The sequence below is a fragment of the Malaclemys terrapin genome, chromosome 22, assembly GCF_027887155.1.
Source record: "Malaclemys terrapin pileata isolate rMalTer1 chromosome 22, rMalTer1.hap1, whole genome shotgun sequence".
Classification (NCBI taxonomy): Eukaryota; Metazoa; Chordata; order Testudines; family Emydidae; genus Malaclemys; species Malaclemys terrapin.
The window spans coordinates 12279982-12295801 of NC_071526.1; the positions used below are offsets into that span (position 1 = coordinate 12279982).

The 15820-nt window shown below is 49.3% G+C and overlaps 2 protein-coding genes across 2 annotated transcripts; both read right to left on the minus strand.

The window, feature by feature from the left end:
• Window positions 1-831: 831 nt before the first annotated feature.
• Window positions 832-8322, minus strand: RPL11 (ribosomal protein L11). The gene is made up of 6 exons (XM_054011689.1): window positions 8252-8322; window positions 7089-7239; window positions 6404-6510; window positions 5131-5262; window positions 3764-3874; window positions 832-907 (listed from the first exon to the last, which is right to left on the minus strand). The coding sequence occupies exons 1-6, from the start codon at window positions 8255-8257 to the stop codon at window positions 878-880; spliced, it is 537 nt and encodes a 178-aa protein (XP_053867664.1). The 5' UTR covers window positions 8258-8322; the 3' UTR covers window positions 832-877.
• A 1132-nt stretch (window positions 8323-9454) lies between these two features.
• LOC128827669 (cyclic GMP-AMP synthase-like) lies at window positions 9455-15429 on the minus strand. The gene is made up of 6 exons (XM_054011657.1): window positions 15114-15429; window positions 13658-13953; window positions 13212-13443; window positions 12300-12554; window positions 11477-11567; window positions 9455-10337 (listed from the first exon to the last, which is right to left on the minus strand). The coding sequence occupies exons 1-6, from the start codon at window positions 15427-15429 to the stop codon at window positions 9881-9883; spliced, it is 1647 nt and encodes a 548-aa protein (XP_053867632.1). The 3' UTR covers window positions 9455-9880.
• Window positions 15430-15820: the final 391 nt, after the last annotated feature.

Genomic DNA, 15820 nt, shown 5'->3' on the forward strand with positions numbered 1-15820 from the left:
TCAGACCAGCTGAAATAAGCTCCAGCTATTTCTTTGTCTGAATCTTCAGCACCCTCTGGTGGTAACTAACAGCATCGGATGCTGGTTCTCAACTGAGTGCACAACCGTTAGCAAACAGCTCCAGAGAGCAAGTTCTTAGCCACCCCTTTTGTGGGGCTTATAAGCACTTGATAGGGGATGTACTAGCTCCTCTAATCAGAGTCCCAGTTAAGAATATATTATGGTTGTTTAGTCATCAAGCCTCAGCCACCTTTAGTCCCTACCACTTGCGTGCTTGCCCCTTTGGACAGAGGCAAATCCACCACGTCTCATTTGGTCTCCCCATTGCCTTTGTATTGAAATGGATGTTTTGGTCCATGAGCAGAGAAACTATTTATGGTTTCATCCAGTGGTCGAGAGTCCCAAGTGGCACTAACCTCCACAGCACATGCTAGGAGGTCTTTTGGAATCAGATCATGTAGGTTAGATTTTATTTTGTCCCTACAGCTCAGTCCCTAAATGTTTCACAAATCTTGCTCTAGTTCTACTTTCACACTGTCTAGTTGCCCATCCTCTGCCCATGGAACTAGGTTTTAAATTTTATCCGTAGCTTCCCCTCTTGGCCAGCACAGAAATGGAGGGGAGTTCTCTTCATTCACACTGTGGTTCTACCATCTGCTCCTTATGGACAGGAACTCCCATTCCACGAGCACAGCACTGACTGGCCATCTCTGCTGCACAATGCATCCGCACCAGTGGGGGGTCTGCTCTCCTCTCCAGTTTGATCGGCTTCAAGTTCCAGCAGCTTATGGTGAGGAGGGGCGAGGAGCCAGCCACAAAATGCACAACAAGTTAAATGTTAGAAAATTTTATTAGCATTTTTGGTAACTGGAACTGCTCATTTGCCAGGAAGGATGATGCCATCGTACTGCAAGAGAGAGAAAAGGGAGTGTCAGAAATCAGGGCCAGTCAGAGCTGTGGTTGTGCCAAGGAGGAGACTGGAGTCACCACTTATTTCAGGTCACAGGTGTGACTTAGAGTAAGACTCCAATCATCCAAATTTACAGTCTGCAAAGTGAACATGGAAACTGACTTTCCATCTTATTTTCTGGTTTTTAGTGTTCCTTTAATAGTGACCTGTCAGATCAGTTTGACCCAAAAGACTTAGGTTGTTAAAATGAAGCTTTTTACAAAAGCTAAGTGCACAAAAAGCTATTCCCAGGAATGCATTTCTAATGAAAGGCTTTAAAAAAACTGGACTGCCTAGAATTCTGTTTGCAAGCCAGACTTGGCAGCAGAGCAAACCAGGAAGTAAAACAACCTCTGAACAAGTGAAAACTAGTCTCCCTGAAGGACTTAGTCTTTGCACCTTAGCTTTAGCAGCAGGAACGTTGTAGGAGGCTGACCCTGCAAATGCTTACTCCCACAAAATTATTATAAATTTCGATGGAAGGAGGTTTTGCCCTAGCGAAGAGCTCAGGATCTGGTAAGAAGGGGGATTCAATTTCAATAATATGAAGTGTTAATTAGGTGAGGAAGTCCCCTCTCCTTGCTGAGAAAAAGATTTAATCTGACTGGGTTCATAACAGGTCACTGGGCTTTGGGGCACATGTGAGCATCCCAGTGTGCATGTTACAGTTCTTGTTACTGGAAGCTGTAGTCACAGGAGACATGCTCAGAAATGGGCAAGCACGTGGCCTTACAGGTAGCCAGAGAAGACCACATGCCTCTTAACAGGGGCAGTACATAGAAGATCTTCCAGGGGTCAGGGAAACTCAGGAATGGGCCTCTCCAGAGCCGCTAGAAAAGGGCTAATGAGACCTACATGATGGTGAAAGGAGGTTTGTTCTTCCCCTTTCCAGCTGCAGAAAGGTCTCCATTACCAAATGTCACATTATTGAACCTTTCTGCATCTTGTTTATTAATAAACCTGTCGTGAGAAAATGGACATGGAAGTGAATTCTAGTGTTGAGGTTTCATTTAGACAGTCCTGGCCTGTGAGTCTGCCCACGGCTTACAGGCAGTCTTTAAAGTACAACTCTGCTGAATAGCTGAACTTGCTTCTACCATGGTCTAGATGCTTCGGGTCAAAGACATTCAAAACATGCCCAATAGTTTGTAAACCAGGCAGGCGGTCTTGTTTGCCCACAGCTCAGTGAGAATGAATCCATTAGAGGACAGCATGTTGTAGGGCAACGGTTCTCAAACTGTGGGTCATGACCCCAAAGTGGGTCATGACCTCATTTTAATGGGGTCCCCAGGGCTGGCTTAGAGTTGCTGTGGCCCAAGAGCTTCAGATCTTGGGCTTCAGTTTTGGTCCCCTTGTACAGGGCAGTGGGGCTTGGGCCCCCTCCCTCCCGGGCAGGCTCAGGCTTCAGTCCCCACTCCTGGGATTGTGTAGTCATTTTGGTTGTCAGAATGGGGTCACAGTGCAGTGAAGTTTGAGAATCCCTGTTGTAGGGTAAGTTAAAGGTGACCTGCACAACGACAGAACTGGATTTGGAAGCCTTTCTGACTCTTTATGGTGGATAAAGACAGCACAAGAGGTTTCTCTTGAGAGGCCTTTAGGCTGCTTTACAAGTATCCCGTCTAGATTTCCTGGGTTTGCTAGAGTTCACGCCTCAATGGAATGTTGGAACTCCTATGAAGCTTTGCTCACAAGCGTTTGCCAGGAGTTACTAACAAAGCCCACAATATTTAGACAGCGACTAGAAATCCTGCCTGCTCAATTGGAGACATCAAGCGTAACAGTTCTACTCCCTCAGGAAGGACAGGGAAGACCCAACACTGCTCACGTAAAAAGGCAGCACACTTCTCAAGTAAAAAAAACCAAGCAGTTTTCCCCTTTGCATGTCACATCTATTACATGAATCCTTGGGCCTAGTCCCTGGAACTAGAAGTCAGGGTTCAATAACTTTTGGCCTAGGCCACCCAACATGTGGAACAGAGTCTACATGCCATGGGGCCTATCCCAACCACAGAAATGCAAGCGAGAAATTGAACTTCGACCCCCATTTTGCAGAATTGTTTTAAACAATTAAAAAAGAAGTGAACGGCATTACTCTACTATACATAGACCAGCCAGCAGGACAGATCCTATTCACTGCACAACGCACCTCCTCACCAGCCTTGTATACATATGTCTTTCGCAGCAGCAGTCACAGAAGTTGCTCCTCTGATACGGTAAGAGCCTGGGAAGTGGGACCAGCAGTCCACGGGAATCGGGATATTGGGACTGACCCAACTGCAGCCCATCTAATTTGCTGTTTCCTTTGACTGTGTCTACTGCTGCAGATTTTCAATCCCCAGGGTCAGATTTGTAGTTGTCTACCTGGGGATCTTGGTGCTCTGCTGCTGCCGTCCCCCTTCTCCCCCCACCACACACCCAGACTGTGGAGATAGCAAAACATCTTGGGGAACAGGGACTAGTAGAACAGTATTCTACTTCTGGAATTCACCAGACTGCTGTGAAACCTGCACCAAGGACGAGCCCCTGCTTAAATGCTTTATAAGCAGATTTGTTTAGGAGGAGCTTTCTTGCAGTCCAGGCGCAGTTCTTAATGCTTCAGGTTTCCACCACAAAAGGAGGAAAGCTAAGGAGTGAAAACCCTTCACTTCAGAGATGCTTCTGCTCTCTTCCAAATCCCATGCTAATGAGATGCTCACATCACAGCTCAGCGAGCGTGTCACAGATTGGATCAGCAAGAGCGAGCAGGCTGTATTTGAGGTCTCTCACTAGGCCGCTGAATAGCCTGACGGACATGAAAATGGGGTTGGAGCTTACCTTCTGCTGGAACCAACGCATGGCCTCCTCCTTCCCAATTCTGTGCTTGGCTCCAATGGAGCCAGTTTTGCGTTTCTTGTCAGCAATGCTGAAGCCCGGCCTGCCCAGAACCTGGAGTAGACAGACAGCACTTTTTATTATCTGAAGATGCAGTTCAAGAATCTTTTTCAAGCCTTATCATATGGAGAAAAAGAGACTCTCCATCGGAGTGACATTTGTTTTGTCGTCTGCACTGAAAAGCATGCAAGACCTTCTAATGGCAACTGTACCTGTAGGCCACTGGTCCCAAAGGAGATCAACAGTTACCACTGTGATGGTATTCGGTAACCTCTGTGAAGTGACTTGAGATCAGTTCTTAGTGGACAGCAAGTCCCATACGCCATTATGCTGGCACAGTCTCAGCAGAGGAACCAAAGAATTAGCCCTGGAGACTTAGTTACCTTCCCACTCTAAGGACTCATCTTAACTAGGAAAAATGGTGTTTTTAAATATGCCAATATGCTTTAGTTCACTCCCCCACCCCAGTAAACACCTGGCTAAAGTGGTGCTCCCTCTAGGTCCAAGCTGAAGCATATTTGGAGAGTGGTGTAAAAGGAACATGCTGGCACTGCTGCCGCCCTTGTGGTGCCTGTTCTGTAGAAAAGGGGGAACGTCACACTTAAGGTGATTAGGTTTGTGATGGCCTTGTTCTCTGCACTGTGCATCAGCCGCGGAGGGACCAGAGCAACTTCCTACTGAGGGAAGAACTGGTCTTTATATATTAGCACATAGGCAATACAATGAAGCCAAGGGGTGAACTCAAGTTTTAGAATACAAAATACACAACCTAGTGGATACTAGAAGCCCGCCTGCCTAAATTCTCACGGATCCCCAGGCCTGTGGAGCTGCACCTTCAGATGTGCCAGACACTCTTTATTACATTGTTTGAAGAGCAAAGTGGCCATGAAGATCAAGCAAAATTCAGCTCAGCTGTTCCTCTCCAGCACACCAGCAACTTTGTGAGTTTTACTCATCTTCAGACAGGATTAGGCAAACATGTTTCATGTTAAATGCCAGTGGCTCTTCCTACTCCACACCCACCTAAGCAGAGCACCTAGTCTCAATGGAACCCAGAGTAAAACATTCTCTGCTATTGGCCACTAAGTTATGTCCTGGCTGATTTGTCTGAGCCCGAAGAGTGTAGTGTCCTTTTTGTAAGCCGAGAGCTGGACCTAGTTAAAAACCTCACTCATCCACCTCCCTCCCCAGCATACGGACATTTAAGACAGTTCTGACTCTCCCAGTGGCCCACACCTTTCTGATCTTCTGGGGCACCTCTCTAGCATTGGGACAAAGCTGGCAGAGATAAGGAAGTAGAGCATACATACCACATAGAAGTCCAGGCCATAGATGCCAATGCTGGGATCGTATTTAATTCCCAGATCAATGTGCTCCTGGATTCCAAAGCCAAAGTTCCCAGTGTCTGAAAAGTTGTTTTTCCTCAACTCATATTCTCGCACCTGAAACCCATTTAGAGCAAGTTACATTCTATGTCTTTCCAAACAAAGTCCTGCTTTTTCCACTGAGTTGCGACAGGATCCACTTGGGAACCAAACAGCTCCTAGTGATGGGTGCTTATACAGAAGATTCGGGCATCTTGACCCATCTGGCAGTCATAGCAACAAAGGTGGCGTCACAGAGGGCTGCCCAGATTGCACACACAGAGCTAAGAATCTTAGCTGCTAGCAAGTGCCTAACGAAGTCTAGAGTCCTAGTAAGCTCCTTGATCACTTTTAAAGCCAGGACACTTCATGCAAACTGCAATGATTAATTACAAAAACTTACAGAAAACAGCAGAAATCCTACATCATAAGAAACTACTAAATGTCTATGTCTGTATTGTTACTCTGTATATGCACAGTTTAGATCTTTTAACATCTAATAGTGCAGGTGATATGGACAGATACGGACGACATTGTCTACAAAGACTTCACAAACCCATCTGAGACCTTGCACCTTGAGCACAGTCTGAGCTCTCCAAGGATGAAGAGGTACCTGCACCAACTCTGTCCTAACCAATTCAGGGTATGTCTACACTGCAATCAGAGATGCGACTGCAGCACTCGTAGATATACCCAAGCTAGCTTTGAGCTAGCTAGCTTGAACAACAATAGTAGTCCAGGTGACAAGCCCACTTGGAACCTGAGCACCAGTACGTACTCTAGCAGGTGCGTTTGTGCAGCCCACGCTACTGCATGTTCACTGTGTTTGAGATACCAGAGCTAGCTTTGTTCTAGCTATGTCTATAGATACCGCAGTCACACCTCTGACTGCAATGCCGACATACCCTTAGAGGAACACACAACTAAATTATTCTTTTAAGGCTAGTTTTTCAAATTCCAGTTTGATACAGCATCACTTAAACAGTACATCCTGAAGTTTAAAAAAAAATTCTTCTGCAAATCAATAAGTGACTTTCTGCTCCCATGTGCGTTTAAGGGTTTTTTTGACAAGGGAGAAACTAATGACCATACATGGGAACAGTGTAAATCAACAACTTTAAAGTGCTGTTAAATGCAGATTATTTTGTTTACACTAACTTCAAGTTCATGCAAGCTTTTAACAGGCCACATGAACAGCTAGAGCAGTCAAAATTCTCACCTTCAACCCTTTCTCCAGAATCTCCTCTGCTTTGGCCCCACGAACCGTGCAGTGAACAGCAATCTTTTCATTTCTCCTGATTCCAAAGGATCTGACAGTGTATCGAGCTGCGGGAGACAAACCCACACAATCAGTTGCTCTCACGGGGCTATTCCAATGGCTTTCAGTCAGACTGGAACATGTTTCTTGCTTTAGTAAGGCTGAAGCAAAAAAGCTCCAACTTGGTTTTTGACACCACATTTAGGGAGAGGAAAGGGCAATACTAAAAGTTACAATTTAATAGAGAATTGTATGCAGTGGTAGAGAATTGCATGCAGTGGTAGAAGGGGGAAGATTGCCAGTTTTGGAGATTTAAGGCCTTTATTCACATAACAGGCACTGATAACGCAGGCTTCTCTATCCCATCCTCCCCACGTACCTCTCCCCTGACCTGGAGAGATAAACCCTAGGGATGGCACACTTCAGCCAGTGGTACTACTCAAGCTTTAAGAAGGTGAAGCAGTAATTATGTCTGAAGGCATTGCCTTCAGAAACCAGAAGATGAAACTGCTTTTTTCCATTCGGTGGCACCAAAAATGGTTTCCCCACCCTCTAATAAAGCGTCACTAACTGTTACAAGATGGGATCTCGCTTGCTGCACTTTGCACTGAATGATTCTGTTTCCCCCACTGAAACAACGACTTACCCTTTGAGAAGACAGGAGTCTGGCCTGTGAGCTGCTCCAGCACTTTGGCTGCCCGGGTGAGTCTATCACCACTTTCCCCAACACAAATATTGAGACAGAGTTTGCGGATGCGCAGCTCACGCATGGGGTTCTCCTTCTCACCCTGATCTTGCTGTCGAGAGAAAATATATACAGCGGATAGAGACACGCCTCCCCCTAACCCAGCATACACAAGGTGCCAGTCAGCGGGCATTGCTATAGCACCCTGGGAGGGGGATAGGACTAGTCGTTTTTAATAAAGTGGTCTAGGCATTTAGAAAGGCAACATACCACAGAGCACAGCTGCAAGTCCTATGCAAGGGGAGCTGTCACTTTCCTGACACCCTCCCACCCTATATGTGCTCCCCCACACTCCGATCCCGGGGGCAAGGGACGCGTACCCAGTATTCTGTACTAGGCAGTGCCCATTACTTCCTATTCATTTGTGCATATGCAACCACCCCACATAGCTTGGTGCTGGCCTTGGAACTGCAGGGCCAATGTTCAAAGCAGGCATGAGAGCTGCAGGGCGAGAAGAGGGGTATGGGGCAGCCCTGAGCCCCCCCACAAGGCTGCGAAGGGGAGGGCAGGGATTCAGACCATAGCGCCGTGGATGGGGAGCAGATCACAGCCCATGGGAAGAGGAACGTGAGGGTTTAACACTAGGGATGGCCAGAGCAGGTAAGGGCACCAAGCCCAGCAAGGAGGGAAGATGGGGGGCGGAGGGGGTTCAGGCCCAAGCGCTGAGGCAGGGCGCCCCACCATTGGGCTACCCACTGCATGGCAGGGGGCTGTCAGTCCCCGGCTCCCTAGCAAGGAGGGTCCGGGACTCCGAAGGAGGGGGACAGGTTTCGGGGCACCTGGCCCGGCGGAAGAGACCCCCTCAGCCCCCGGGGGAAGGGGCCCGCGCAGCTCCACGAGCCTCCTGCCTGCCAGGGGAGGGGGGACCAGATCCGACCAGGGAACCCAGCGGCCTCCCGAGCGGGGGAGACTCCGGAACCGCCCCACGCTGGCCCGGCGGGAACCCACAGACCTTCTCCCACCCGCCTGGGCAGGCGCCCGGCCCGGCCAGCCCCGGCCGGGGGAGGATGGCGGCGGATTGACAAGCCTCCCCCGGCCCGTTCTTGCGGACCGCAGCTACTCACCGCCATGATGGAGGCGTGGAAGAGATCGCGAGAGCTCCGGAACGGGATCTTATTCGGCAGCCCAGGCCGGCTGCCCCATAGAGGCGGCAGGCGGGAGAGACGCCCAGGCCGAGGGGCAGCTGCTGCCCCCTGCGGCCGGAGGGCGGCCCTGCACCCGGCTCTGAGCAGCTCCCCTCTCCGCCCCTAAGCCCAGAGCTGGTTGATCCCAGGCCCTTCTGCGATGGGCACTAACTTAAACACAACACACTCTCCAAACTCATAGGCCGTTCCCCCTACAGCCCGGGCAGGAAGAGAGAGAATGTTGTTGTTACTTTTAAATCCTTGACAGGTAGTGGGTGGCAATTGGCGTGATACAAGCACAGGTCGTGTGTAGCTGTAGCCCACGAAAGCTTATGCTCTAATAAATTTGTTAGTCTCTAAGGTGCCACAAGTACTCCTGTTCTTTAAGCACAGGTAGATTACTGGAGAGAACAGTATCATTGTTGTCTTGACATCATCCAGGCAACTCAGGGTGGAACATGTCAAACGTTTGTTTCCACTTTTATTTTTCATTTTCAGGAAATTACAAGGAAAACCTTCAGGACAGATCAAGAGAAGTGACACAGGTGCTAGGCTGGGAGCGTGACAGCACAGCCCGGCCAAGAAAGGGTCAGAGCCCAAACATCAGCCTGACAAAGAGCCCTTTACGTTACATCACACACCCGTTCTGGAGTCATTCTCAGTATTTCTGATACTGAAGTGGAAAAAATAGGGTGGCTACATTACTTTTCAGCTTTTGTGACTAAAGAGAGTGTCGGCTAGTGCATAAAATGCCAGCTTCGTGTTTCAAATCCTGTCGAGGTTGGGTTATGAGATTTGGTGATTCCACAGTACCAACAGCTGGACAGGGAGTGGCAGAGACTTGGAGAAATGCTGCTGGTGAATTTTGTGTGTAGACTAGTAAGCCCTGCACTACACTACAAAGCCACATGCCTGAGCGATGCAGTTATTCCAACTGGAATCCAGATGTAGACAGTGCTACGGGAGAGCTTCTCCCATGGACATAGCTACCGCCTCTTGGGGAGGGGGCGTACCTACGCTGATGGGAGAAGCTTTCCCGTTGGCGTAAGTAGTGTCTTCACCCAGCAGTGCAGCTGCACCGGTGCTGCAGCACTGTAAGTGTAGACAAGACCTACCTCGGGGAGGACAGAACACACAAACCAACATCTGCTTATTGTGTTTTAAAATAATATACTGTATTGGATTCATTGGCAAGCAGATTTATTTAGAGCGTAGCTAAGCTATCCAAAGCGCCCACATTGCAGGACTGCGTTACAGCACAGTTAAAACATGGTTTAGTCTTGTAGCATAGACAGGATGGAATTGTGTTATTACCATACTCCTGAACCCGGCTAGATCCCTGCAAAGTTCAGGTGCGTGATTCAGGCGCACAGTTTAAACACGCTTTGATCCTAGCTACGTTACAGAGTGTGTTTTTATCATGTCTGAGGAACAGCGGTGTTATAACTGAGTCCTGCAATGTGGTAGATTGTGCAGCTCCTAGGCCCCCTCCTGCCACCCTCACTAACAATTAACGTCCCAGCAGACTCCTTCAGTCCTTACAAATGGAAAGGTAGACACTCAGAATCTTTATGACCCAAAGTGGGAGAGTCCAATCGACACCAGAACCATCAGACCCACAGTGATCATTAGAGGCCAGCTCATAGCAGCAGCCAGCAGTGGCGGGGCTGCGACCTTCTTCTTTCGGGACACAGCGGTTGACTGCTTCTTTTTTTGCTTCTCTCTTAAGCACTCCAGCAGAAACTTCAAGTTATTGGGCGGAAAGAATTTGGTGCCAAACAGGTTGCATTTGGGAATGAAAAAATGAGGCAGATGAGCGGTTGCCACCTGCTGAATGAAATTGGCCCGGACCCTTTCAAAACAGTGAGCAACGCTGGAGGGGTTCCCATCCTGGACCTGCTTCCATTCCAGCAGCGTGTGAAAGAAAGAAGTCTCAGCATGGTAGGAACTCAAAGGAGCCAGTTCCAAGGGGTGCTCTGTCTTCAGGGCTCCCAAAAGACTTTCCAGCATCTGCAGACATTCTGGCCTAGAGAGGGGAAAGCCACATTCTTGGCATTAGCAATTTCTGTTACTATTGGGTCAAATCCCAAGCTCCTTACTGTTTTAATTCAGGCTGTGACCTCAGTGGGAATTTTGCCTAAGTAAGGGCCTGGGGGCCACAGTGTGGTAGGCATTTGACCTACGAGAATGTAAAAAAAGGGGACAAATGCTGCTCCTACAGAGTAAGTCAACGAAGTTAAATATAGCAACATTGGATTTATGCAGGTGTAACTGAGAGCAGACTCTATCCCAAGGTCCCTGCCCTAGAGAGCTGACAATCAATGGGCCCAATCTTGCAAATGCTGACTGCCAGGCATACCGTGAGCAGTCTCATTGACAGATGGGATTACTCAGAAAAGTAAGCATTACGCTCAGTAATAGTGTTTGGAGGATTGGGCTCTAATTAATGAGGTCTGCCTGGAGAAGGGGGGAGGTAATGCAGCTGAAGCAAGTGACAGAGTATTGATTTCAGTCTAGGTCTTATTAGCTCCGTAGTTGTTGTTTGTTGTTGTTTTTAAATCACTATTCAAGTCTCAGCTATTTTACTTTCGCGAGAAGTTGAGCATGGATCACGGCTGGCTAGCGCTAAAGGGAAATGAATATACTCAAAGGCATCATCATGTTCATTAATAATACTTTATACTTCGTTTGCACCTTCCGGCTGAGGATCCCAAAGCACTTCCCACAAATCAGGATCATTGCCCCCATTTTATGGGTGTGTGTGTGGGGGGGGGGGGAAACTGAGGCACAGACTGGTGCTGTGACTTGCCCAAGGCCCCACAGTGAGCCAGTGGCAGAGTGAGGAATAGAATCCAGGAGTCTAGATTCCCAGCCCTGTGCTCTAGATACTCAGACTCCCAGCTGATAGCAATCAATGCTTTACATTTCCATAGCACCTTCTATGCAAGGATCTCAAAGTGCTTAACAAAAGAGGGTCCAGGTTCAAGTCAGGGTTTCCAGGGCAAAGAAAGTAAACTATGTCCAACAAAACATGAAGTTACAGCACTGATGCTAGTCTGGCCTCTCTCGACCTGGGCTGGGGGATACAAAGACCTCTGGCCCAGCCCTGGCTTTCCAGACTTGCAGACATACTTGGTGTGGCAGTGGTTTGCCACATGCACGTACCTGCGGCACGTGGTCGTCTGACACTTCCGGGTGCTGGTGTGGCTTTTCAAAATCTCCTTTTCCACATGAGAGAAAGACATTTTCCAGGTCTCTGAAATAACAGCAACCCCAGTGTCAGCCTACACCTCCCTCAGCTGGGCACAGAAGCCAGGCAGCAGAGGACACTGTGCAGGTGATGTGGAAATAGGATCATTTGTAATGTATTTTTGATTCCAGTATTGCCTGAGAAGTCACCCCTAACTGTGAAGCTCATAAAACAGCCCCAGGCCACTGGCTCACCCTCATCCCTCTCTGGTTCCCAGGGCTTCTTCACTCTTCCCTGCGCTACCCCTCCCCAGTTCGGAGTCCCCCCTCTCCTCCCATGCCTGCCACTCTCCTGGGAACACCTCCTGCTTCCTTGTGGGGTAGCTGTAGGTCGAGGACTTGAACTGAAGGGAAAAGGGGGAGACATCATTCCCCTCAATACATGTTATGTATGGGCTCCACCGAGGTCTCCAGAACACACAAGCCCTGTCTCAGCACGGCATACCCCACCAGAGGCTAGAGATACTCTCTGCTGACTCTCTGCAGCTTTTCTTCTGGGAGACTAGCTTAAGGCCAGTGCATTTACCACAGTGGGATACAGAGAACGTGGGGGCGGCTTTGGCAGTGCTACGAAAAGAGAGGAGGGGGCATTGGCCCTGTGGGTTGTGTGGGTTCCTTCCCCTGAGGGGGTGTTCATTGTCCCAGCTCTGCACACTACTACACCCTTCTCCAAGCCTCAGCCTGACAACTCAATCCCTAGGCACTTTCCCAGGAGAACATGCTGTGGTGAGGGAGTTACCTTTGTTATCTTGACCAGGGGCCTGTTTAGCAATGAAATAGAGGGTCTTCCTCAGATATGGCTCCTTCTCCTCCAACAACTGCTTGACACGCATCCCTTCATCATTTGAACTGGGCCATTGGCCAGAGATCTCCAGAGCAAGGACCAGGTCAATAGACATGAATGTGTCACCTCGGTTGTCCACCATCACTAGGGGCACCGCTGGGCTGTTCTGCTTTTTCCTCTCCAGCCTCATCTGCCATCCAGGAAAAGGCACTGAGACACCAGACAGACAGTGGACAGACCAATGGGAGAGCTTAGAAAGAGGCAGTAATTCATCAAGGGGCTTGTTTGTGTTTAGATCAATGTCAGCCAAAGAAACCAAACCGACCAGAAACTCAACCAAATCCCTTAGGGAAGGACTCCTAGTGGGGAACCCACAGCTTTCCCCAGGAGAGGGATGTGAGGGGAGGGATAGCTCAGTGGTTTGAGCATTGGCCTGCTAAACCCAGCATTGTGAGTTCAATCCTTGAGGGGGGCCACTTAGGGATCTGGGGCAAAATCAGTACTTGGTCCTGCTAGTGAAGGCAGGGGGCTGGACTCAATGACCTTTCAAGGTCCCTTCCAGTTCTAGGAGATGGGATATCTCCATAAATTTATTTATTTAGAGGAGTCCAGCTCACTCAGCTCTGTGTAGTGTGAAGGATCCCGACCTCAAGGGCCTAATACCTCGGCCTTTCACCTCTGGTGACCTGGGTTCAAATCCTACTTGAGATCACGTGAAAATGAGCTTGTGGGTCTCAGCCTAGCCCTTACCTGAGCTACGCTGCAGCTGCTGCTATTTTAAGAATGTCTTAGGCCTGGACGAGCAGAAGATGTCACAGGTCAGGATGGAAGGGGGGATCCGGGTAGCCCCAGCACGGGGACACTCACCTGAGTAGAACACTTTGATGAACTGATCCAAGTGCTGCCGGAACTCCGCCATGATGCTCCCTGGGGACACAGTCTGCCCGTCCTCCAGCAGGAAGGCGGCTGGAAAGCTGCAGGACTTTCTCAGCAGAGTCAGGGTGTAGAAGAGCCCATCGTACCCCTCCACCTCAGCGTACTGAATATAATCTGGAATCGGCAGGCTCAGCAGCACGTCAAAGTTATTCGGGTGCAAGGGCTGTAGACAGAGTCTCCTACTGGAGATGCTGCTGAATTCTTTTCAGGCGAATCCCCCCTTCTCCTTTCCTCCACTCATCCCCTTGATCCCATCCCTTCTCACCCCTCCTTCCTGCTTTCATTCCCTCCCTGATCCAAACTCTCTAATGACCGCCTACCTCCCCTTTTCCCTGCTGCTGTCGCCCTAGAAGGCTCTGACTGCTCCCACCGCCTACCCTCCCTCTCCTTGTTACCTGGTAACTGCTCCCCGACGTCAGTTCTCTCACATCCCTGAAGTAGGGTCTCTCGGGACACTCATTCAGGTAGCTAAAGAACTGGCGGAAGAAGGCATGGAGAAGATCGACTGCGTTGGCCACATCCAGCTGTTTCAGGCGGAGGGACTTTGCCCTCTCTTTAATCCGGGTGAGGTTGTCTTTCTTCCAGTCTTGAAAGGTTCGCATTGCAGCTGAGGTCCCTGGTTTCTCACTCAGATCAGCGGAGGCATCTTGGGAATAGACCTGCCCCAGGTCTCCTAAAGGGAAACATTAGAGATGAGAGATCCCTGGCACTTCAGCCAGCTTCCTCCATATCAAACCATGCTGCTACTGCTTCTCCAGTGCAAGTTTAGGTCCCGATCCTTCTTCCCTTGCTAAACTCCAATAGGGGGAGGAGCTGGGCCTCGTTTTGTGCAGCATCAGTCTTACAAACTGTCGTAAACGATTTTGGCGGAAAGAGAAATTAAGGAGTGAAAGAGAAAGGAGACTTGAAATGTGATGGAGGAGTTGGAGACGTGGGGAAGCAGTTCCAGACAGCGGGTAATGCAGAGGAGAAGGCTCCCATGCGGTCAGTGGGAAGATTGCGAAAAGGAACAGCGGGAGTTGGCTGAGCAGAGGGAGCGGGAAAGAGGAGTAAAATGAGATCAGATCTGTGAGGTCAGCTGGAGTAAACAGGGTCAGAGATGCCTTTATCTCAGTCTAAGGGAAGGCTGATGTGTGTGTTTTGTACTGCGAGATGCTGCACCTCTGTTAATTCAGACCAATCATAAAAGAAGCCATGCTGGCATGGCTGATATCCACCTTCATTGTGGCTGCAGTGCCTAGCGCGCTTACAGGACACTGCTAATGACAAGGAGAAGGTCCATGGTTTTGAGGTAATAGAATACTCTCCTCCCATAGTGCTGGATTTATCAGGAATTTAGGGATTACCATATTATGGGGGTGGGGGACATCTAACCCAGTACCCTGTCTCTGACAGTAGATACTTCCAAAAAAGCATCACTCCATTCCCACCTACCGTAGACTCAGCTATTGTGCAGTATTTTACCACAGAAGGTAATTTCCTCCTGACCTCAGCCAGTGAGCAGTTTATACCCTGAAGCCTGAGGATCATTGGCCTGGAAAACTTTTAGTGAATTAGTGTAAGTGCAGGTGCTATTCTTAATCAGCCAAATGCTTGCACTTTTAAAAGTCCAATATGGGAAAGATGCGGGGCCCCTAATTTGGGGTCCCACAGCCGACTCACCCACCCAACTCCCTCGAATCCCAAAGAGTGGGGAGAGGGGAGGACAATAACCCATGTCATCTAGCTACCCCACCACATGCTGTGAGATCATCAAACTGAAAAACAGTGAAGCCTGGAGCATTTCTGAATGGCCATTTACAACCAGTGAAGGTCCAATGGAGATTCCCTGACCTGCAGCTTCCCTGTGGAGCTTGTCCAACTCCACCTTCCATCTGCTCTGGGTGCCAAGGCTCCGGAGCTGCTGGGAGGTCTCTGGAGGATGGGAGCCTAAAGTGTCTAGGTTCCACTGCTTCCTCGCTCTGAGGTTTGAAGATTCGGCTGCTTCCAATGGGGACAGGGCTCGCTGGCTGGCTGTTCTCTCTGTGTCTCCTGGCTCTTTGCTTCTGCTGGCTCTGCCCTTCTTCTGAAGACCCTTCCATACCCTACGGTTCTTGGCAGGCGTAACATTGAGGGGCGGAGAGCTTGCACTTAGAGTCGGACCTGCCATCTTGCATTTGGACCCTATGAGATTCAAAGAGAATCCAGGTGTTTATTGTGATTCCAGGTTTCTTTTCTGATCCCCGCCTCAGCCACCTCTGTGTCAGGAGAGGGATGCTGCCCTTAGTCATAAAAAAAATAATAATGCAGGACCAAGGCCGGCTCTACCATTTTTGCTGCTCCAAGCCAAAAAAAAAAAAAAAAAAGCCGCCCGAACTGCCGCCCCAGGCACGTGCTTCCTCCGCTGGTGCCTGGAGCCGGCCCTGTGCAGGGCCATGAAGCAACGTGTTCATTTCATTTTCCTCTTAGGAAATGGGCAAAGGGAACCCAAAGCAGCCAGCAAGAGAATTGCCTCACTGCATCCTACTCATGGCAACAATTAGCATTTCCACCATGCTTAT

Bases quoted from the DNA above. Each gene is read 5' to 3' on its own strand.
- RPL11 (XM_054011689.1), bottom strand. The intron at 6,511-7,088 runs GTAAGTCGTTGT...TGTCTCCCGCAG, and splicing joins GACTCCTGTCTTCTCAAAGG to CTCGATACACTGTCAGATCC. The intron at 5,263-6,403 runs GTGAGAATTTTG...AATGGGTTTCAG, and splicing joins TTCTGGAGAAAGGGTTGAAG to GTGCGAGAATATGAGTTGAG.
- LOC128827669 (XM_054011657.1), bottom strand. From the start codon at position 15,429: ATGGCAGGTCCGACTCTAAGTGCAAGCTCTCCGCCCCTCAATGTTACG. The intron at 13,954-15,113 runs GTCAGGGAATCT...GTTTCCCTTTAG, and splicing joins GCTCCACAGGGAAGCTGCAG to GAGACCTGGGGCAGGTCTAT. The intron at 13,444-13,657 runs GTAGGCGGTGGG...CTCTGTCTACAG, and splicing joins AGGTAACAAGGAGAGGGAGG to CCCTTGCACCCGAATAACTT.